The 22,386-nt window shown below is 56.7% G+C and overlaps 1 protein-coding gene across 1 annotated transcript in view; it reads left to right on the top strand.

Moving 5' to 3' along the window:
* The first annotated feature begins 371 nt into the window (after window positions 1–371).
* NOTCH3 (notch receptor 3) overlaps window positions 372–22,386 on the top strand; it is a 41,736-nt gene continuing 19,721 nt past the window's right edge. The window contains exons 1-21 of the mRNA XM_055235504.2: window positions 372–579; window positions 3,812–3,890; window positions 8,864–9,006; window positions 9,085–9,423; window positions 9,516–9,638; window positions 9,726–9,959; window positions 12,260–12,415; window positions 12,514–12,699; window positions 13,339–13,452; window positions 13,694–13,807; window positions 14,340–14,573; window positions 14,690–14,800; window positions 15,990–16,182; window positions 16,261–16,412; window positions 16,650–16,763; window positions 17,219–17,374; window positions 19,871–20,096; window positions 20,529–20,730; window positions 20,863–21,010; window positions 21,432–21,616; window positions 22,204–22,336. Of these exons, the coding sequence (XP_055091479.1) occupies window positions 462–579; window positions 3,812–3,890; window positions 8,864–9,006; window positions 9,085–9,423; window positions 9,516–9,638; window positions 9,726–9,959; window positions 12,260–12,415; window positions 12,514–12,699; window positions 13,339–13,452; window positions 13,694–13,807; window positions 14,340–14,573; window positions 14,690–14,800; window positions 15,990–16,182; window positions 16,261–16,412; window positions 16,650–16,763; window positions 17,219–17,374; window positions 19,871–20,096; window positions 20,529–20,730; window positions 20,863–21,010; window positions 21,432–21,616; window positions 22,204–22,336 (3,460 nt within the window). The 5' untranslated portion in view covers window positions 372–461. The remainder of the gene's footprint in view (window positions 580–3,811; window positions 3,891–8,863; window positions 9,007–9,084; window positions 9,424–9,515; window positions 9,639–9,725; window positions 9,960–12,259; window positions 12,416–12,513; window positions 12,700–13,338; window positions 13,453–13,693; window positions 13,808–14,339; window positions 14,574–14,689; window positions 14,801–15,989; window positions 16,183–16,260; window positions 16,413–16,649; window positions 16,764–17,218; window positions 17,375–19,870; window positions 20,097–20,528; window positions 20,731–20,862; window positions 21,011–21,431; window positions 21,617–22,203; window positions 22,337–22,386) is intronic.

The following is a 22,386-nucleotide window of genomic DNA, read 5'->3' as shown; positions in this document are numbered from 1 at the left end:
GCTTGCATTTGTGCGTCCATGGCTGTGGGTCCATGAGCCTCTCAGGACGTGACTGGCCTCAGTTTCCAGGGTTTCTGGGAGGCTGTGTTTTTTGTCCCAGCTCCAGAGGTGTCCGGCTCTGGGTGTGTACTGGGGGATGGGGATGGGGTGCGTGGGCGTTCACGAGGTTGGGTGTGCCCGCCACTCCGGGTTCTGCCTGCGTCTCACTGCATGCTCAGCCTGGGTTTCCGAGGGTCCGCGCGTCCCAGGCTGTGCGGGTGGAGGGTGGGCAGGGACCCCGGGAGGCCGGGCGGGGGGCGGGGGCGCGCTGGGCCGGCCCCGGGGCGGGGCGAGCCTTCGAGGGCTGGGGGTGGGGCGGCCCGGCCGCCTCACTTCGGCGAAGTTGGCGGCGCGGAGGCTGGCCCGGGACGCGCCCGGAGCCCAGGGAAGGAGGGAGGAGGGGAGGGTCGCGGCCGGCCGCCATGGGGCCGGGGGCCCGTGGCCGCCGCCGCCGCCGTCGCCCGATGTCGCCGCCACCGCCACCGCCACCCGTGCGGGCGCTGCCCCTGCTGCTGCTGCTAGCGGGGCCGGGGGCTGCAGGTGAGGGGCCGGGACCTGGTGGATGGGACGAAGGCGGCAGAGGGGGAGTGCAAGAACCCCCAAGGCCGGGGCTGGGGGGGGTTCATGGGAGGCAAGAACCAGGGTCGGGGAAGGGGCGCAGGAGCCCCGGGCTTCATGCCAGTCCTGGAGGACCCAGAGATTCCGAATGGGGAGGACCCCAGAGGCCCAAGGAACAGGGACCCTTGAGCGATCAGAGCTGAAGATGAAGGGACCCAGGAGTCCAAGACTGGGAGCTCGAGGTGCGGGGATCAGGGACTCGAGGTGGGGGGGGCGTACAGAGTTCGGGACTCGTCCCCATCCAACTCACGCCTGGAGTCCTAGGTAGGTTATGATTGGGGGCCCAGGTACTTCTAGGCCGGGGACCTCTCTCACAAAAGCCCCCCCACCCCGCCCCCGACACCCCGGGCGGGCCGGGCCAGGCGGGGGGTGGGGAGGGGGCGCGAAGTTCTGGGAGCTCTGAACTCGGAGAAAACTTCCCAGGCCGGCGCGCAGCAAGACCCGGAGCCGGATTCGGAGCCGGAGCCTCGGCGGCGCCCGTGCCCCCTCCCCCGCCCGCAGCCCCGCTCCCTCCTCTGGCCGCGGGGACCCGGAGGCCCTGGGACCCCGCCCCTGCGCGGGGAGGGGAAGGGGCGAGGGCCCACGTGCTCCCTTTCGGCTCCTGCGCCCCCTCCCCGCGGCCAGAGCCCCTCCCCAGCCGGCCAGGGGCCTCCCGCCCCTCCTCTTCTCCTCCCTCCCCTCCCCCGCTCGGGACAATGGCCGCACCGTCTAGACACCCCCTCCCCCCGGCCGGCCTCGCGCTTTCTTTGCCAGACAAAGCAGGACCCGCGGCTGGGCCGGGGAGGGGGCTGCGGGGGCACCCCCCTCACCGCTACGGGAGGCCTGGTGGGCGGGGGAGGGGCGCGGGCCAAGGCCCCTGGCCAGGGGTCCCAGACGCCACTGTGGGGCTTGGCGCTGGGCGAGGTGGGGGTTTCTGGAGTAAACGGCCTCCCCAGCCCAGCCCTAGGGCCCGGACGGGGCAGGACCAGGCAGGAGCCGCCGCCTCCGCCGGACCAGCGGCACACACACATGGTCTGTGACACACTGGCTGGCACACAGCTCCAGGTCACGTAACAGAGATGCAAACCTGCACACACACAGCACACTCGCAGACATGCACACCTGGCTCAGGAAAGACACACCCAGCTGCACGCACACAGCTCACACATCGACATACATGCACACACAAATATGATCACACAGGTGTGGCACACACACTGCCTGCACGCACTCAGACAGCACATAGATGAAGATTCAAGGACATGCTTACACCCAGCTCACACATGCAGATGGACAGACACAGCCAACCCATACACAGACACACCGGTGCACACACAGGTTGCACCAACACACAGCTGTACACCCATTTACACGGTTCACATACACAGACGCACAACAGACACAACCTGCATACAGACAGCACACACATCTGTGCATTCCCCTGCGGGTGTGCAGCTCATACACACACGGGTACACCCACGCTGACATGCATGTACAGATAGACTCACATGTAGCTGCACTGGGACACAATAGATGCATGCCCAAATCCACATACAGACTGACACACAAGCCCATGCACGCACACACATGTGGTTCACATTGCCTACAGCTCAGCGTGGCCCATAGCCCATGTTATGGGACCCACAGTGTGAGTTCACAAACACCCACAGGTCGTGGTATGGGTGATAGTGTCCAATCGGCTTGTCCTGTGAGGAAGGGGCATATACCATGTAGGCCCATGCTCAGGTTCAGCTTGACAGATTCTGTAACTCACTCTCTTGTTTTCTATTTCTTTCTGTCCTTCTCTCTCCCCCCGCCCCTTTTTTTTTTTTTGAGACAGAGTCTCACTCTGTCACCAGGCTGGAGTGCAGTGGCGCAATCTCGGCTCACTGCAACCTCTGCCTCCTGGGTTCAAGCGATTCTCCTGCCTCAGCCTCCTGAGTAGCTGGGACTACAGGCGTGCGCCACCACACCCAGCTAATTTTTTTTTTTTTTTTTTTTTTGAGAGGGAGTTTGGCTCTTGTTGCCCAGAATGGAGTGCGATGGCGTGATCTCGGCTCACTGGAACCTCCGGCTCCTGGGTTCAAGCGGTTCTCCTGCCTCAGCCTCCTGAGTAGCTAGGGTTACAGGCACCTGCCACCATGCCCAGCTAATTTTTGTATTTTTAGTACAGACTGGGTTTCACTATGTTGGCCAGGCTGGTTTCAAACTCCTGACCTCAGGTGATCCACCTGCCTTGGCCTCCCAAAGTGTTGGGATTACAGGCGTGAGCCACCGCGCCTGGCCGCTTTCTATTTCTTTCTGTCCTTCTCTGTCTTCTCCTGGTCTGTCTGCTTCTAGTTCATTCTTATGTGTCTTTGTGTTTTTCTCGATCTTCCTTCCTCTCTCCATCACCCTCTCTCTGACAAGAGCACGCATGGACACACGCACTGTGTCCCCACACCTGATCGCATGCACACAGTTCTCCACTAGCTCAGACCCAGCCACACCCTGGACTCTTCTGGCAGGACAGTTAGACTATGCCACACCCTAGAGGGACACAGCCCTTAGGGATGGCGATGTTGGACAGGGCAGCACATGCCTTGTGCCAGTTGCCCCTCCCTTCAACACACACCCTATTCCAGCAACGCCCATCGCTGGCTGCTTCTGGAGATGCTGTGCTCACTCGTGGGTACATGCCTTGGTCCCTCTCCCAAGAGCACCACGCAGGCCTGCCTGGCTGGAGTAGATGCCCATCAGGGAAAGGAAGACACGTGGCCCTAGGACCCCCTGCCCCTTCCCCTTCTATTACCCCCTAACCTGGGCATGAAGCCCCAGACCTCCCTGTAACACTCAGCACCCTTACTTCCTGTCTCAGCACACCCCATTCTGCACATCTTAGCTCTGGCAGCTTCCCGAGCCCCCACATCTGGCACAAGACAGCCCCTCCTCCTGCCCGCCCCTGCTTTGTGGTTCCCAGGGCTCGAGCTGGCAGGGACAGCTGCAGCCTCAACAGCTGGGGCTGGGGCGGGGGGGGGCCGTGGGAACTGTGGATGGGGGGACTCCCTGCACCCGCAGAGACGCCCCCAGCCCCATGCAGCTGTTGCCTGGTTGAGGGAGGGAGGGGGTTTGTCACTTGGGGCCTGGGGTTCCTGGGCACCTGGCTGATCCTCCACTTTCCTTCACCCCCACACAGCCCCCCCTTGCCTGGACGGAAGCCCGTGTGCAAATGGAGGTCGTTGCACCCAGCTGCCCTCCCGTGAGGCTGCCTGCCTGTGAGTGCCTGGCTCAGAGCCACCAGTGGGCCCTGTGTGTGGGGGCGGGGAGGGGGGCGATTTGTCTTCTCCCTCTGCCTCTGTGTTCACCATGGATGTCTCTACCACTTCCTACATGTGTGTGGCTTGGGCAACCTCTCGTGTTTCCCCAGTGGAAACTGAGCTGGGGCTCTGCACTCTTCCTGGCATGGGTTCAAGTCCCACATCATGTTGCTGACGGGCTAGGAATTAAACTCTTTACGTCTCAGTGTCACGGTCTGCAAAATGGGCCCAGTAATCCCAGCTTCACAGTTCTTGGCCACCTGAGATCACATGTAAAGCCCCCCATGAGGCTGGTATTATTCAATCAACAAACTATCAGGGACCAATGGCAGTGGCTCACACCCTCCACACCCCTCCCATCTCTCAACATTTAGTGGTGGGGGACATAGGAGGCCTATAATACAGTCTCCCACTGCCACTTACTTGCAGTGTGACTTTGGGTTAGTCACTTTCCCTCTCTGATCATCATTGCACCCGTGAAATAGGGACTGCTTCACTCTGGCGACTGTGAAGGGACTTAACAATTTAGTTGTTAGATGTCACAAGGAAAGGCAAGGGGTTGCGGGGAGCAGAGCAGAGGCTAGGAAGGAGCTGAGCAGAGACAGAAAGAGCTCAGTTTGAATTCTGGGGTCTGGGACACCTTGAGCATTCAAGCTTTTTGAGCCTCAGTTTTTGCATCTGGAAAATCGGGCAATAATAACTCCTGTATGCACTCAACATACATTAAGTGCTCAGAATATAGTATGTGCTCAACGTAGGCATTATTATAAATAGTAATGGTAGGGAGGCAGGAAACAGGTGCTCTACGGAGAAGTCTCTCAAGGTTATGAGGAAATGCTTGGCTCCTTTCATGCTATCATTAATAACAGCAGTTCACGCAGTAGCCATTAATTGACTCATTAATGTATTCATTTATTCAGCATCATGTGTGCCAAGTACTGGGTCAGGCCCAAGCTGGGTGGGTCTGGGGTGATTTTAGACCAAGAAGAGCCGCTTTGAAGTTACACCTACATTTATTTTGGCTGGATCTCCCACTCGGGCTCACCTTTGTGGAGGGCTGAGCCTGACTGCGAGGGTTTCCTGGGGCTGGGGGGATCTGCGAAGGTGGGGCGGGATGGGGAAAAGTGTGACCTTACCTGGAGCCACACACCTGGGAGCGCGAGCGGTGGGGCCGGGCGCCTGCGCAGTGGACCTCCGCGCCTGGAATACTGCCGACAGGTGAATGCGCCCGCGGCCGCCCCGCCCTTCGACAGGTGAATCACCGGCGCGCGCGGCGCCTGGAGCCCGGATCGCCCGGATCGCCCGGAGTGGAGCGGGCTCAGTCCTCCGAGCTGGGCTGTGGGAACCACTCCCTACACGCCCTCCACCCTCCACGAGTCTCTTTCATGGTCTCAAATACTCAAGTCCTTTCACGGATGCCCCAAGCTGTCATCCCACCCATGGATCCCCCAAGACCCCCCCACCGGCCGCAGACGTTTCCATAGACCTCGTCCCCATCTCCTAGTCCTCGCCTCACCCGCCGTGCCCCCCCAACTAGATCTGCGCTCCCCCCTCCGTCTCCCCCAAAGCTTAGGCCGTGGGGCGGGGTGCGGGCTGGGGCTGGAACCGGCCCGACCGGTCGGCGGGGGCGTGGGGCGCAGAGCGTGGGAACCCGCCCGGGGCGTCGGGAGGGGGACCGCGCGGGTCGCGCCCTGCCTGGCGGTGGGACCGGCTATCCTCCGGGCCCAACGCAGCGCGCCCCCTCCCGACGCGCTGTCGCGGCCGCAGTGGTCGCCCTGCGGGCCTTGGAGGAGGGGGCGGGAGCTGTGCCCTCTCCTCCCAACGCCACTCGCACCCCTGCTTGCTCGGCCGTGCCCCGACCTGTTTCGCTGGGGGCCGGGGTGGGGGGGATATTGCGGGTGACGCTAAGGACTGAGTCAGCCGCTTGTTGAGTTCAGTCTCAGGCGTCTGGGACGAGCTGGAGGGAGGACAACCGCGCCAGGGGCGGGGGAGGTAGAGGGGGGTGAGGGTTGGCAGAGTCGGGGGGCGGAGCTTGGACTCTCTGGCTTCTCTAAGCCCCTCCCTCTGACCCCGCTAGTGCCCCTTGGAGATTTCCAGTCTTAAGAACAACCCCTCCCAGTTCCAATTCCTCACACTCCTTGGTGGGCTTGGGGAGGGGGCTGCAGGTTGAAGGACCACCCCCCCAAGATGAGAGTACCAACAGTGGTGTCAGTACCCCAACCCTCCACCCTCCCATCCCTTCATAGGAGGCTATATAAGTCCCAGGGAAGGGACTTGAGGGTTTGTGGGAGCCCTGCTGTCTGTCCCTGTGAGAGAGTTGCTCATTTCCGCATGGGATGCTGTGGGTTGGTATCTTGAGTGTTGGCCAGGCCATGGTGTCCAATTGGTGTGTCCTTCTGTGTGTGTAGCTGTGGTTTCTGGGCCTGTCTGTGTGTGCCTGGGTGGTTGTGTCCTGGGGTCTGAGACTTTTCCTTTTTTCCTTTTTTTTTTTTTGAGATCGAGTTTCGCTCTTGTTGCCCAGGCTGGAGTGCAGTGGCTCGATCTCGGCTCACTGCAACCTCTACCTCCTGGGTTCAAGCGATTTTCCTGCCTCAGCCTCCAGAGTAGCTGGGATTACAGGCATGCGCCACCACACCTGGCTGATTTTTTGTGTTTTTAGTAGAGACAGGGTTTCTTCATGTTGGTCAGGCTGGTCTCGAACTCTTGATGTCAGGTGATCCACCTGCCTCGATCTCCCAAAGTGTTGGGATTACAGGTGTGAGCCGCCGCGCCTGGACATGGGTCTGAGACTTTTCATTTGCTGTTCCCTCTGCCTGGAATGCTGTTCCCCAGAAATCCCCATGGCCCCCTCCTTACCTTCATATGTCTGTGAAAATAGAATTCCACCTCCTCGACCCCATCATTCTTTCCCCCTTAACCCTGTGCTTTAGCTTCCTACGGCTGCTCTAACAAATTACAAACTGGGTAGCTTGAACAATAGTAATTTATTCTCTTGAAGTTCTGGAGGTTGGAAGTCTGAAATCAAGGTATCGGCAGGGCTGAGCCTCTCCATGGGGACCCAGGGGAGAACTGACTCTTGCAGCTTCTGGTGGCTCCAGACGTTTCTCAGCTAGTGGCTGTCTCACTCAAGTCCCTGCCTCTGTCTCCTTCTCTTCATTCTCCCACCCAAATCTCCTTTTGGCTGCCTCTCTGTTTTTTTGAGACAGAGTCTTGCTCTGTCACCCAGGCTGGAGTGCAGTGGTGCAATCTCAGTTCACTGCAGCCTTCAACTCCCAGGCAGAAGCGATCCTCCCACCTCAGCCTCCCAAGAAGCTAGGACTACAGGTGTGAGCCACCATGGCCAGCTAATCTTTTATTTTTATTTTTTAGATGGAGTCTCTCTCTGTCACCCAGGCTGGAGTGCAGTGGCACAATCTCGGCTTACTGCAACCTCCGCCTCCCAGGTTCAAGCAATTCTTCTGTCTCAGCCTCCTGAGTAGCGGGGACTACACGCGTGCACCACCACGCCCGGCTAATTTTTGTATTTTTGGTAGCGACAAGGTTTCACCATATTGGCCAGGCTGGTGTTGAACTCCTGAACTCGTGATCCGCCCGCCTCAGTCTCCCAGAGTGCTGGGATTACAGGCGTGAGCCACTGTGCCCAGCCTGGTTTTTTTTGTTTGTTTTTGTTTTTGTTTTTTTGAGATGGAGTCTCCCTCTGTCAACCAGGCTGGAGGGCAGTGGCGCAATTTCGGCTCATTGCAACCTCCGCCTCCCAGGTTCAAGCGATTCTCCTGCCTCAGCCTCCAGACTAGCTGGGATTACAGGCTCCTGCCACCATGCCCGGTTATAATTTTTAAATTTTTTTTTTTTTGTGGAAAAAAGGTCTCCCTACGTTGCTCAGGCTGATCTTGAACTTCTGGCTTGAAGCGATTATCCTTTCTTGACCTCCCAAAGTGTTGGGATTACAGTTGTGAGTCTTTCTCTTGTATGAACACTTGTCACTGAATTTAGGGCCCAGGTGGATAATTCAGAATAATCTCATCTTGACATCTCTCATTTAATTACATCTACATAGCCAGGCGTGGTGCGGTGTGCCTGTACTCCCAGCTACTCAGGAGGCTGAGACGAAGAATTGCTTGAACCCCGGAAGGTGGAGGTTGCAGTGAGCCAAGATCGTGCCACTGCACTCCAGCCTGGGTGACAGAGCAAGACTCTGTCTCTTAAAAAAAAATTACATCTGCAAAGAGCCATTTAAAAAAAAATAAGGTCCTAGTCACAGGTACTGGGACATGGATGTCATCTTTTCAGGGACCGCCACCCAACTGACTACATCCTTCATGGTTCTGATGGCTTTCACCACCCCCTGCCAGCATATTGTATATTAAATTGTTATTTGTATATGTTCTCCTTGCCTGGACCTGGCTGCAAGGATCTAGAGCGGTAGGGACCCCTTTCATTGTGTTTGTTGCTGTATTTGTATTGCTCAGGACATAGTAGGTACTCAGTAAATATTCGTTGCATGAATGAATGTGTGTTTTGTTTTGTTTTGTTTTTTTGAGACCGAGTCTCACTCTGTCACCCAGGCTGCAGTGCAGTGGCGCGATCTTGGCTCACTGCAACCTCCACCTCCCGAGTTCAAGCGATTCTCCTGCCTCAGCCTCTTGAGTAGCTGGGACCAGGCATGCACCACTATGCCCAGCAAAGTTTTGTACTTTTAGTAGAGATGGAGTTACACCATGTTGGCTAGGCTGGTCTTGAACTCCTGACCCCAAGTGATCTGCCCGCCGCAGCCTCCCAAAGTTCTGGGATTACAGGCTTGAGCCACCGCACCCAGCAAATGTGTGTTTGGTGCTCTGTTTCCCTGTGTGTTTCTCGCCTGTCTTGTGTGTATCTTTGTGTCTGGGGCCATCCTGCCCTGTGCTGCCCGACCAAGCCATCTCTGCCCACAGGTGCCCGCCCGGCTGGGTGGGTGAGCGGTGTCAGCTGGAGGACCCCTGTCACTCAGGCCCCTGTGCTGGCCGTGGTGTCTGCCAGAGTTCAGTGGTGGCTGGCACCGCCCGATTCTCATGCCGGTGCCCCCGTGGCTTCCGAGGTGAGAGGGGAAGAGTCTGGAGGGGAGGCAGGTGGGGGTGTGGTCAGTCCTAAACTCACCCTGTCCTGGTCCCTCCAGGCCCTGATTGCTCCCTGCCAGATCCCTGCCTCAGCAGCCCTTGTGCCCACGGTGCCCGCTGCTCAGTGGGGCCCGATGGACGCTTCCTCTGCTCCTGCCCACCTGGCTACCAGGGCCGCATCTGCCGAAGCGATGTGGATGAGTGCCGGGTGGGTGAGCCCTGCCGCCATGGTGGCACCTGCCTCAACACGCCTGGCTCCTTCCGCTGCCAGTGTCCAGCTGGCTACACGGGGCTGCTATGTGAGAACCCCGCGGTGCCCTGTGCGCCCTCGCCATGCCGTAACGGGGGCACCTGCAGGCAGAGTGGTGACCTCACTTATGACTGCGCCTGTCTTCCTGGTGAGTGAGCCCTACTCAGGGGAGGCAGAGGGGTGGGCGTGGGGACAGCAGGCCAGCCCGGCGGTGACCATCCTTGCCCCCTTTCCTGCTAGGGTTTGAGGGTCAGAATTGTGAAGTGAACGTGGACGACTGTCCAGGACACCGATGTCTCAATGGAGGGACATGCGTGGATGGCGTCAACACCTATAACTGCCAGTGCCCTCCTGAGTGGACAGGTGGGCACTGCGGCCAGAGGGAGCGGGGAGGCAGGCCTCGGGTGGACATGCGCCAGGTGGCTGGACTGCTGCATCTGTGTGCCACAGGCCAGTTCTGCACGGAGGACGTGGATGAGTGTCAGCTGCAGCCCAACGCCTGCCACAATGGGGGTACCTGCTTCAACACGCTGGGTGGCCATAGCTGCGTGTGTGTCAATGGCTGGACAGGCGAGAGCTGCAGTCAGAATATTGATGACTGTGCCACAGCCGTGTGCTTCCATGGGGCCACCTGCCATGACCGTGTGGCTTCTTTCTACTGTGCCTGCCCCATGGGCAAGACTGGTGAGTGGCTGTTTTCTCTGCAGGGAGCCATGGATGGTTTTTAGTGGGGGCAAATAAGAAGTTTGACTTGAGTGTTAGAAAGATTATGCTAGGCTGGGTGCAGTGGCTCATACCTGTAATCATAGCACTTTGGGAGGCCCAGGCGGGCGGATCATTGGGGTCAGGAGTTTGAGACCAGCCTGGTCAATATGGTGAAACCCCATCTCTACTAAAAACACAAAAATTAGCTGCGCGTGGTGGCGAGCACCTGTAGTCACAGTTTCTCAGGAGGCTGAGGCACGAGACTAGCTTGAACCCAGGAGGTGGAGATTGCAGTGAGCCAAGATCGCGCCACTGCACTCCAGCCTGGGTGACAGAGTGAGACTCCTTCTCAAATTAAAAAAAAATAATAAAAAGATTATGCTAGGCTGGGCACAGTGGCTCATGCCTGTAATTCCAGCGCTTTGGGAGGCCAAGATGGGAGGATCGCTTAGGCCCAGGACTTTGACACCAGCCTGGACAACATAGTGAGACCTCATCTCTACAAAAACTTGGTAGGCTGGGTGTGGTGGCTCACGCCTGTAACCCCAACACATTGTGAGGCCCAGGCGGGTGGATTGCTTGAGCTCAGCAGTTTGAGACCAGCCTGGGCAACATGGCAAAACCCTATCTCTACCAAAAATACAAAAAATTAGCTGGGCATGGTAGTGCATGCCTGTAGTCCCAGCTACTCTAGATGCTAAGGTTGAAGGATGGCTTGAGCCCAGAAGGTGGAGGTTGCAGTGAGCTGAGATTGAGCCACTGCATTCCAGCCTGGGAGACAGTGTAAGACCGTGTATAAAGAAAAAGAGAGAGAGAAAAAGATTATGCTGGAGGCAGCTTTAGAGGGGAAGTGTAAGCCTGGGAGAGGCTTGGGAGGAGGCTGACATTGCATTGATGCATGGCTCAGGGCAGAAGCCATTGGAAGGGGAAACTCCTGGGAGTTACCTTTGGAAGTGGCAAGGATCAGAGAACATGTTTAGGAGGGCAACGTGGATATAGAAAGAGGGCATACATGGCAGAGGGCATTACAGAAGCAAAGGCTGGAGTGTAGGACCCTTTTGTAATCAGAAGAGTCAAAAGGTTTTAAAACAATATGTGGATGTTTGCAATTTATTTTATTTTATTTTTGAGACAGAGTCTCACTTTGTCACCCAGGTTGGAGTACAGTGGCATGATCTCAGCTCACTGCAGCCTCGACTTCCTGGGCTCAAGTGATCCTCCCACCTCAGTCCCCCAAGTAGCTGGGATTACAGGCGTGCGCCACTATGCCCGGCTAAGCTTTGTATTTTTTGTAGAGACGGGTCTCGCTATATTGCCCAGGCTGGTCTTGAACTCTTTTTTTTTTTTTTTTTTTTTTTGAGACGGAGTCTTGCTCTGTCGCCCAGGTTGGAGTGCAGTGGCGCAATCTCGGCTACTGCAAGCTCCGCCTCCCAGGTTCACGCCATTCTCCTGCCTCAGCCTCTCCGAGTAGCTGGCACTACAGGCGCCCGCCACCACGCCCGGCTAATTTTTTGTATTTTTAGTAGAGACGAGGCTTCACCGTGGTCTCGATCTCCTGACCTCGTGATCCGCCCGCCTCGGCCTCCCAAAGTGCTGGGATTACAAGCGTGAGCCACCGCGACTGGCCGGTCTTGAACTCTTGAACTCAAGCAATGCACTCACCTTGGCCTCCCAAAGTGCTGGGATTATAGACGTGAGCCACTGTGCCTGGTCTGCAATTTATTTTTAAATGGTTTAGAAAAAAAAGATTGGTAGATTAAGCTAACAATAGTTGAATCTAGGTGGTGGGTATATGAATGGTCAACTTTTCTGTATGTTTGACAGTTCTCATAATAAATGGATAAAACAAGCAGCTACTAAATACTGTTTAGGTTTAATAAAAACAACAACAGGCCGGGCTCGGTGGCTCACGCCTGTAATCCCAGCACTTTGGGAGGCTGAGGCAGGCAGATCACCTGAGGTCAGGAGTTTGAGACCAGCTTGGCTAACTTGGTGAAACCCCATTTCTACTAAAAATACAAAAAATTAGCCGGGTGTGGTGGCACATGCTTGTAATCCCAGCTACTCGGGAGGCTGAGCAGGAGAATTGCTTGAACCCGGGAGGTGGAGGTTGCAGTGAGCCGAGATTGCGCTATTGTACTCCAGCTTGGGCAACAAGAACGAAACTTTGTCTCAAAAAACAAAACAAAAACAACAACAACAAAACAATACTCAAGGGGTGTGGGCCTTTTGGGCAGAGCAGGAAGATCTGCCTATGACTTCTGCCTACCACTTCCCAGGCCTCTTGTGTCACCTGGATGACGCCTGTGTCAGCAACCCCTGCCACGAGGATGCTATCTGTGACACAAATCCGGTGAACGGCCGGGCCATTTGCACCTGTCCTCCTGGCTTCACTGGTGGGGCGTGTGACCAGGATGTGGACGAGTGCTCTATCGGTGAGGGGAGCTCCATCGTCTGTGAATGGGCTGGGAAAGAGGGGAGAGGAGGGGGTCCCGGCCAGCCATGCCCACACTGATCACACTCCATCCCGCAGGCGCCAACCCCTGCGAGCACTTGGGCAGGTGCGTGAACACCCAGGGCTCCTTCCTGTGCCAGTGCGGCCGTGGCTACACTGGACCTCGCTGTGAGACCGACGTCAACGAGTGTCTGTCGGGGCCCTGCCGAAACCAGGCCACGTGCCTTGACCGCATAGGCCAGTTCACCTGTATCTGTATGGCAGGTGGGTGGTGGGCGTGGCCTGGGTGGGTCCTGAGGCGGGGGGCGGGGCCAGAGAAGCCCAAGGATAGGGAGCTGAGCAGAATGGGGTGGAAGTGGGTTTGGAGTGGGACCCTTAAAGACTGAAGCCTGGAAGGAGGTGGGGTCAGGGCCAGAAGGGAATCCTGTGTGATTCTGGGGGCTTGGTCAAATGGAGTCAGTAGAACCTCAGGTGGGCTGGGAGGATTCTTGGCCTTAGGACCCACTCGGGAAGGGGTTGGGGATAGAGGGGCAGAGTCGGGGCTGCTGTGAGGTCAAGGTGAAGCCTGCAGACAGTCTTGCAGTAAGCCTGGGCAAAGGCTATGGGGGGCCCTGGGGCTGGGGCTGGGGACTGGGGAAAGGGCTTAGTCTGAGGACTGGGGAGAGAAGGAGGGGTTTGAAGGCAAGGCCTCTGCGGACACCCATGAGCCTTGGGCCAGTTGGGACCACAGCTGGGTGACAGTCCAGCCTGTGGCTGAAAATTAAAGTTGGGCTGGGAGTGTGGAGGTGGGGACGAAGGCTCGGAGGATTTGTTGATGAGTAGGAAGGGAAGTACCTCCTTCCTTGCACCCCATTCACACCATAGGGTAGCCCCCGCTTTCCTAAGCCCTATTCCCTGCCCCAGGCTTCACAGGAACCTATTGTGAGGTGGACATTGACGAGTGTCAGAGTAGCCCCTGTGTCAACGGTGGGGTCTGCAAGGACCGAGTCAATAGCTTCAGCTGCACCTGCCCCTCGGGTGAGGACCTTGGAGAGGGAGCCCGGAAAGACATGTCTGGGAAGGGGCAAAAACTCCAGGGTGGGAACCTATAAAACCACGTTAGTGGATAACTTACAATAGAAACCATATGTTATGAAACACATTGAAGTTAATTTAAATCCAAGTAAAGGGGTTTTTCCACCCAAACAAGGCGGGGCTGGAGAGAGGTGTACTGCTCTCACCCTTTCTGGGCCTCTGCTCATCCCACTCCCCACCCCAGGCTTCAGCGGCTCCACGTGTCAGCTGGACGTGGACGAATGCGCCAGCACGCCCTGCAGGAATGGCGCCAAGTGCGTGGACCAGCCCGATGGCTACGAGTGCCGCTGTGCCGAGGGTGAGGCGGGCCAATGACAGTCCGACAAGAATCAGGAGGCGGGGCTTGCGGGCGACAGGGCCAATAACAGACTTGGGGAGAGCTTGGGGGCGGGGTTGTAGCAAGGCGGGACTCAGTGACAGAGTTGGGGGGTGGAGCCAATAATGCATATAGATTGACATAAGGCTACGTGTGGAGCCAAAGGGTTGGGCTGGGCACAGGGTGCGTGTAACTGAATGGGGAGGGCCCAATACCTTCCCCTGGCACCTGCCATGTGTTCCCATCTCCAGTGGAGGGTGGGGCAGAAACAGGGCTGGAGGTGGGGCCACAGCTGGGGGTGGGATTTAACTGTGGGAGAGTCTTGGCTAGGGACAAATTCTGGAGCTTGTAGCGGGGTGGAGTGGAAGTGGGGGGGTGGGGCCTGTATTGAGCCCACCTCCTGACAGCTTGATGGGCAGGGCCTCAGATAGAGCTGAACCAGGATTGGTCCGAGGCCTCACCTGTGGGCAGGCCCCTGGCAAGTGGGCGGAGCCTGACCCTCTTGGCCCCACAGGCTTTGACGGCACGCTGTGTGAGCGCAACGTGGATGACTGCTCCCCTGACCCATGCCACCATGGTCGCTGTGTGGATGGCATCGCCAGCTTCTCATGTGCCTGTGCCCCTGGCTACACGGGCACACGCTGCGAGAGCCAAGTGGACGAATGCCGCAGCCAGCCCTGCCGCCATGGCGGCAAATGCCTAGACCTGGTGGACAAGTACCTCTGCCGCTGCCCTTCTGGGACCACAGGTGGGACCAGGGGCTGGGGCAGAAACAGCACACCTGGAGGGGCACAGAGGGTTTGGGAATAGTGCAACCAGTGGGGCACAGTGGTGGCCACTCCATGCCATGTTCCTGGCCCCCAGGTGTGAACTGCGAAGTGAACATTGACGACTGTGCCAGCAACCCCTGCACCTTTGGAGTCTGCCGTGATGGTATCAACCGCTACGACTGTGTCTGCCAACCTGGCTTCACAGGTGGGCAAGTGGCTGCCATGGAGAGGGGGTCCTTAGATCGAGGGTAAAGTCACTCGTCTCTGTGGGCCTGTTTTGCCCGTATCTTTGCAGACTCTTGTCCAACGAGGTTGTCCATACTTTGCCTTGAGTCTGTGCTGTCTCATTGGCATAAGGTTGTTTCGAGATTATTCTGGAGGCCAGGCGCGGTGGCTCACGCCTGTAATCCCAGCGCTCTGGGAGGCCAAAGCAGGTGGATCACTTGAGGCGAGGAATTCGAGACCAGCGTGGCCAACATCGAGAAGCCCTGTCTCTACTAAAAATACAAAAATTAACCGGGTGTGGTGGTGGGCGCCTGTAGTTCCAGCTACTCGGGAGGCTGAGGCAGGAGAATTGCTTGAACCCAGGAGGCAGAGGTGGCGGTGAGCCAAGATTGTGCCACTGTGCTCCTGTCTGGGCGAAAGAGTGAGACTTCATTTCAAACACACACACACACACACACACACACGCACGCACACAAAACAAACAAAAAAAAGATTATTCTGGAACATAGATGAAAGTGTCCAAACTCAGTGACTAGGTTATTTCTGAATGGGGCTAAAGTAATCCTTAGTGGAAATGAATGTGACTTTGCTAGGTGTGTTGGCTCATGTCCGTAATCCCCCAGCACTTTGGGAGGCTGAGACATGAGGATAACTTGAGCCCGGGAGTTCCAGACTAGCCTGGGCAACATAATGAAACCCTGTCTCTACAAAAAATAAACACACTCCCAAAGCCAGATTAGTCAATAAGTAGATAAATACACACACACACGCACACACAATTAGCCGGACGTGGTGGTGCGCAACTGTAGTCCCAGCCACTCGGGAGGCTGAGGTGGATCGCTTGAGCTCAGGAGATGGAGGCTGTGGTGAGCTATGATCACACCACTGCAGTCCAGCCTGGGTGACAGAGTGAGACCCTGTCTCAAAAAATAAGAAGAAGAAGAAAAGAAAAAGAAAGGGACTCCATGGAAGTTTGGGGACCAGAATGATCTGGGGCAAGGCAGCTCTTGGTTGAGGAGGTGGGTGTCCTAATTTGCACAGGAGCTGATGCATTATGAAAAAGAGGTCCTTGCTTGGGGGTGTGGGTGTGCTAAGTGGGATCAGGTCGTCCCTCCCTGGTTGTCCCTGCTGGCTTTGTTCTGAGATGAGATTGCTTGTGTACTCCCCAGGGCCCCTTTGTAACGTGGAGATCAATGAGTGTGCTTCCAGCCCGTGCGGCGAGGGAGGTTCCTGCGTGGATGGGGAAAACGGCTTCCGCTGCCTCTGCCCGCCGGGCTCCTTGCCCCCACTCTGCCTCCCCCCGAGCCATCCCTGTGCCCATGAGCCCTGCAGTCACGGCATCTGCTATGATGCACCTGGCGGGTGAGGCCCCTTCTCAACCTCAGACACCGCCCCCTCTCCCTGGCCCACCTCCCTGGCCTGACTACGTTCCCCTGCCAGGTTCCGCTGTGTGTGTGAGCCTGGCTGGAGTGGCCCCCGCTGCAGCCAGAGCCTGGCCCAAGATGCCTGTGAGTCCCAGCCCTGCCGGGCCGGCGGGACGTGCAGCAGTGATGGAATGGGTTTCCACTGCACCTGCCCCCCTGGTGTCCAGGGTGTGTACCTCACCTTCCCTCCGCAGCCCCACCAACACCATCGGCCTTCTCATCTCTCTCCTCCTCTACTCTCTCCTCCCCCTATATTAGCTTCTTTTTTGCTTTCAATCATTTCCTTCCAGGAGCTTGGGAGGTGGGTATCGAGGTGGAGACCCCGGGGTTGGGGAAGGTGGGGGGAGATGGGATCAGGGAGTCCTTCAAGGCTATCTCTGCTTCCCTCTCTTCCACCCCCCACAGGACGTCAATGTGAGCTCCTCTCCCCCTGCACCCCGAACCCCTGTGAGCATGGGGGCCGCTGCGAGTCTGCCCCTGGCCAGCTGCCTGTCTGCTCCTGCCCCCAGGGCTGGCAAGGTATGCCACCTGCTTATCTGCCCTCCTCCTCTCCATCTCCTCTGCCCCCTACCCTATCAGGGATGATGCTGGGGATCCAGAGGGGGACCCATCCCCAGCCCTGCCTTTGAGAGGGGCTTCCTTCTGGGAAGGACAGAGCTGGACGCAGATATGCAGCCTGTGTGGGTCAGCCCTTGGAAGAGGAAGGGCTATGGGGCTAGAGATGCTGGGACTTAGGGCGGGGTTTGGGGTACAGCTTCCTGGAGGAGCAGACCTCATAGTAGGTATTTGCCACCTACTGAGACAGGGAGATGGCCATTCTGAAACTGCATATGCAAAATGCCCAGACGCGAATGACAGCATGGCTTATTTTGCCTTCACCCATCTCGGCCTGCAGGTTCTTCCTTTGCCCCAGGTCCCTGGGACCCTGCTGTGTACCCTGTAACCCTAGGTGTAACCTTGCTCCCCACCCCTAGGCCCACGATGCCAGCAGGATGTGGACGAGTGTGCTGGCCCCGCACCCTGTGGCCCTCATGGTATCTGCACCAACCTGGCAGGGAGTTTCAGCTGCACCTGCCATGCAGGGTACACTGGCCCTTCCTGCGATCAGGACATCAATGACTGTGACCCCAGTGAGTGCAGGGGAGCTCTTGGGGATGCTGCTCTGGGGAACACAGTCATTAAGCTTGAACTGTGTGCCTGGCACTGTGCTGTCATTTCATCTTCACAGTTATCTTACTTTTCCCATTTTATTTATATGGAAACTGAGGCCCGAGAAGGTTGAGTGACTTCTTGCCCAAGGCCATGGAACGAGTTAGGGAATGAGCTGGGCTTAGAACCTTGGAGTCTGTGTGCTGCCTCTTTTTTTTTTTTTTTTTTGAGACAGAGTCTTAGCTCTGTCGCTGGGGTGCAGTGGTGCAATCATGGCTCACTGCAACCTCTGCCTTCTGGGCTCAAGCACCTCAGCCTCCCCAGTGGCTGGGACTATAGGCACGCACCACCACGCCCAGCTAATATTTTGTGTTTTTTGTAGACACGGAGTTTCGCCATGTTGCCCATGGTGGTCTCCAATTCCTGGGCTCAAGCTATCTACCTGTCTCCACCTCCCAAAGTGCTGGGATTACAGGCTTGAGCAACCACACCCGGCCTGAGTGCACTGTCTTTGAGAGCAAGCGAGTTAATACCGTGTGCAAAGTATGAGATAAAAGGCCCCCCAGAGGCCGGGCGAGGTGGCTCACACCTGTAATCCCAGCACTTTGGGAGGCCGAGGTGGGCGGATCACCTGAGGTCAGGAGTGCGAGACCAGCCTGACCAACATGGAGAAACCACATCTCTACTAAAAATACAAAATTAGCAGGGCATGGTGGTGCATGCCTGTAATCCCAGCTACTTGGGAGGCTGAGGCAGGAGAATCACTTGAACCTTGGAGGTGGAGGTTGCGGTGAGCCGAGATCGTGTCATTGTACTGCAGCCTGTGCAACAAGGCGAAACTCCGTCTCAAAAACAAAGAAACAAACAAACAAACAAACAAAAGGCCCCCCAAAGGGTTCCCCAGGGGCGCTGCCGAACAGACAAATAACACAAGCCACATATGCAATTTTAAATTTTCTAGTAGCCACATTAAAAAATAAACAGAAATGGGAGATATTAAATTTAATATTTAATATTTATTTATTTATTATTTATTCAGAGTGAGGCTCTGTCGCCCAGGCTGGAGTGCAGTGGTGCGATCTAGGCTCAGTGCAGTCTCGAACTCCTGGGCTGAAGCATTCCTCCTGTCTTAACCTTCTGACTAGCTAGGATTACAGGCACTCACTACCATGCCTAGCTAATATTTTTATTTTAATTTTGTAGAGATGGGGTCTCGCTGTGTGTCTAGGCTGGTCTCAAACTCCTGGCCTCAAGCCATCCTCCTGCCTTGGCCTCTCAAACTGCTGCCACTGTGCCTGGCCAAATGTAATATATTTAAATTTAATTTATTGAATGTATATAATTGGCTGGACACGGTAGCTCACACCTGTAATCCCAGCACTTTGGGAGGCTGAGGCAGGTGGATCACCTGAGGTCAGAAGTTCGAGACCAGGCTGACCAACATGGAGAAACCCCGTCTCTACTAAAAATACAAAATTAGCAGGGCGTGGTGGCATGTGCCTATAATCCCAGCTACTCAGGAGGCTGAGGTAGGAGAATCACTTGAACCCAGGAGGCGGAGGTTGTGGTGAGCTGAGATCGTGCCATTGCACTCCAGCCTGGGCAACAAGAGCGAAACTCCATCTCAAAACAAAAAATAAAAATAAAAATACATAAATAACTGTATATAATCTAATTTATTTAACCCAATATATTAACATATCATTTCAACATGTAATCAGTATAAAATTGTTAATGAGATATTTTACATTTTTTCCTTTTTTTTTTTTCTTTGAGACAAGGTCTCACTCTGTCACCCAGACTGGAGTGCAGTGGTGCGATCATGACTCACTGCAGCCTTGACCTCCTAGGCTTAAGTGATCCTCCCATCTCAGCCTCCCCAGTAGCTGGGACTACAGCTGTGCACCACCACGCCCAGCTAATTTTTGTATTTTTTATAGAAATGGGGTCTTGCCATGTTTCCCAGGTTGGTCTCGAACTCCTGAGCTCAAGTGATCTGCCCACCTCGGCCTCCCAAAGTGCTGGGATTACAAGTGTGTGCCACCATGCCCAGCCTATTTTTTTTTCATACCAAGTCTTCAAAATCTGAAACCCAGTGTGTATTTTACATTTATAGCACATCTCCATTTAGTCACAATTTCAAGGACTCAGTAGCCACATGTGGCTAATGGCCACTGTCTTTGGCCTGTCCCAAGCACAGGAATTAGATCAGGCACAATTAGCAGCATTTGCTTGGCAGCTTAAAGGGACCTTTTGGTTTTCCCAACATCCTGCCCTTGCCACATAGGTGAGGTTTCCAGATAAAGGAGGGGACGAGGCCACAGAAGGGGATGGATTTAGATTCCTCTGACCAAATGCACCCCATCCCAGTTGAACCTGGTTTCCTCCTGAATTCTTCTCAATCCAAGGCATATCCCAGTCAGACTGGGCTAATGCGGGCAAGGTAGGTGACCAGACCGCCTTCCTCCTGTCCGCAGACCCATGCCTGAACGGTGGCTCGTGCCAAGACGGCGTGGGCTCCTTTTCCTGCTCCTGCCTCCCTGGTTTCACCGGCCCGCGATGCGCCCGCGACGTGGACGAGTGCCTGAGCAACCCCTGCGGCCCGGGCACCTGCACCGACCACGTGGCCTCCTTCACCTGCACCTGCCCGCCGGGCTACGGAGGCTTCCACTGCGAACAGGACCTGCCCGACTGCAGCCCCAGGTGGGCGGGGCCTCTGCTTGGAGCGCAGGGATTCTGGCTTGGGATGGGGCCTGGGACCCGGGACGAAGTGGGGACAGCAAGGACTTGGGGGAGTCCTCAGCTTGGTACCCACTGCAGACTCTGACGACTGATGGGGCAGGGCCAGGGAAGGAGCAAGGCGTCTGTTTGGAGACCACCTTGGAGTCTCTGGTGCCTGAGAGGGCATGGCCTCCAGGTGGCTCTCACCTTAGGGCTGAAGTCCCTGGTGAATTGGGGCTAAGGGATCTGGTTGGCTTCTGCTGGGGCTGCAGCTTCTTACGGAGATAAGGGTCAGGGAGTGGGATGTCCCCAGCGCTACCAGAGGGACTCAGCGCTTCCAGAGGGACTCTGGAAGGAGGGCAGGGCCTGTGAGGGGGCGGAGCCTGATCCTCCCTCCCACTCCTTCCGCTCCAGCTCCTGCTTCAATGGCGGGACCTGCGTGGACGGCGTGAACTCGTTCAGCTGCCTGTGCCGTCCCGGCTACACAGGAGCCCACTGCCAACGTGAGGCAGACCCCTGCCTCTCGCGGCCCTGCCTGCACGGGGGCGTCTGCAGCACCGCCCACCCTGGCTTCCGCTGCACCTGCCCCGAGAGCTTCACGGGCCCACAGTGCCAGGTGGGTGGAGTTACTGGGGACCTGGGGGAGGGGCCTGCCTGGGATCCTAGGAGGGAGAAACCAAGTCGGGACACAGTTTCTCCCAGACTACCCCCCACCCCCGAGTACTGACTCTGAGTGCTTCCCGTCCAGACACTGGTGGATTGGTGCAGCCGCCAGCCTTGTCAAAACGGGGGTCGCTGCGTCCAGACTGGGGCCTATTGCCTTTGTCCCCCTGGATGGAGCGGACGCCTCTGTGACATCCGAAGCTTGCCCTGCAGGGAGGCTGCAGCCCAGATCGGTGAGTGGGAGCACGCGGGCGGGCGTGTGGGGCCTCGGGAAGGGGCTCATGCACGTATCTCCTGCTAGTGTGAGCCGAATGGGGGTGCCGCAGAGCCTATGGGGCATGATGGGCTGTGTGGCTGAGTGGTGTGGGTGTGTGAGCATGTGACAACTGGCCGGGATGGTGTGTGTCTGTCACTGTGAGACAGCAGGGATGGTGTGTGTGCTACAGGGTGTGGCCGAGCTGCTGTGAGCATTGAAGGCATGTGTGTGTATGTCAGTGATGGGACCTTGCCTGATGGGGGGATGTGTGACAACCTGATGGAGTGTGGGTGCGATCCTGGGGACTTACTCCACCAAGGATGTTGAACGATGTGTGTGATGGAGGCAGAAGGGGGATGTATGGGGTTACCTCTGCTCCTGTGCCACTCTCTTTGCAGGAGTGCGGCTGGAGCAGCTGTGTCAGGCGGGTGGGCAGTGTGTGGATGAAGACAGCTCCCACTACTGCGTGTGCCCAGAGGGCCGTACTGGTAGCCACTGTGAGCAGGAGGTGGACCCCTGCTTGGCCCAGCCCTGCCAGCATGGGGGGACCTGCCGTGGCTATATGGGGGGCTACATGTGTGAGGTAAGGGGGTGCTCCCCAGGAGAGGGAAGAGGAGGTGGGCATGCTTGGGTGTGTCTGGGCACACGTTTCTGTGCATCTGTGGCTTGGTATGGGTATGTCTCTAGATAGATCTGAGTTTTTGCTTCTGTGGCTCTTGGTGTATCTGTGGGTGTTACTCTGGGTAGATCTCGGGTGTTCTTGTTTGTTTGTGTGTTTGTTTGTTTGAGACAGGTTCTCACTCTGTCACCCAGACGAGTGCAGTGGCGCGATCTCGGCTCACTGCAATCTTTGCCTCCCGGGTTCAGGTGATTCTTCTGCCTCAGCCTCTGGTTATAGCTGGGAGTACAGGCGCCCACCACCACGCCCAGCTAATTTTTGTATTTTTCGTAGAGACGAGGTTTCACCATGTTGGCCAGGCTGGTCTCGAACTCCTGATCTCAGGTGATCTGCCCACCTCGGCCTCCCAAAGTGCTGGGATTACCTACTGGTAGTGCGCTGAACATCTGTGTGTGTCCTTTTGTGCTGGGGTTCTTTGCTTCTTCATGGGTATGTCCAGGTGTCTCTGTGTCCCACTAAGCTGAGTGGGTCCCTCTCTTACCCCACTGAAGTGTCTTCCTGGCTACAATGGTGATAACTGTGAGGACGACGTGGACGAATGTGCCTCCCAGCCCTGCCAGCACGGGGGTTCATGCATTGACCTCGTGGCCCGCTATCTCTGCTCCTGTCCCCCAGGAACGCTGGGTATGCCAGGGCCAGGGTTGGGGGGACAGGATGAGAGGCTGTCTTCATTC

This window comes from Symphalangus syndactylus, chromosome 13, assembly GCF_028878055.3.
Source record: "Symphalangus syndactylus isolate Jambi chromosome 13, NHGRI_mSymSyn1-v2.1_pri, whole genome shotgun sequence".
In the NCBI taxonomy this organism is placed as follows: domain Eukaryota; kingdom Metazoa; phylum Chordata; class Mammalia; order Primates; family Hylobatidae; genus Symphalangus; species Symphalangus syndactylus.
Note: the sequence above shows the minus strand (reverse complement) of the source record. Positions and strands in the feature narration are given on the sequence as shown.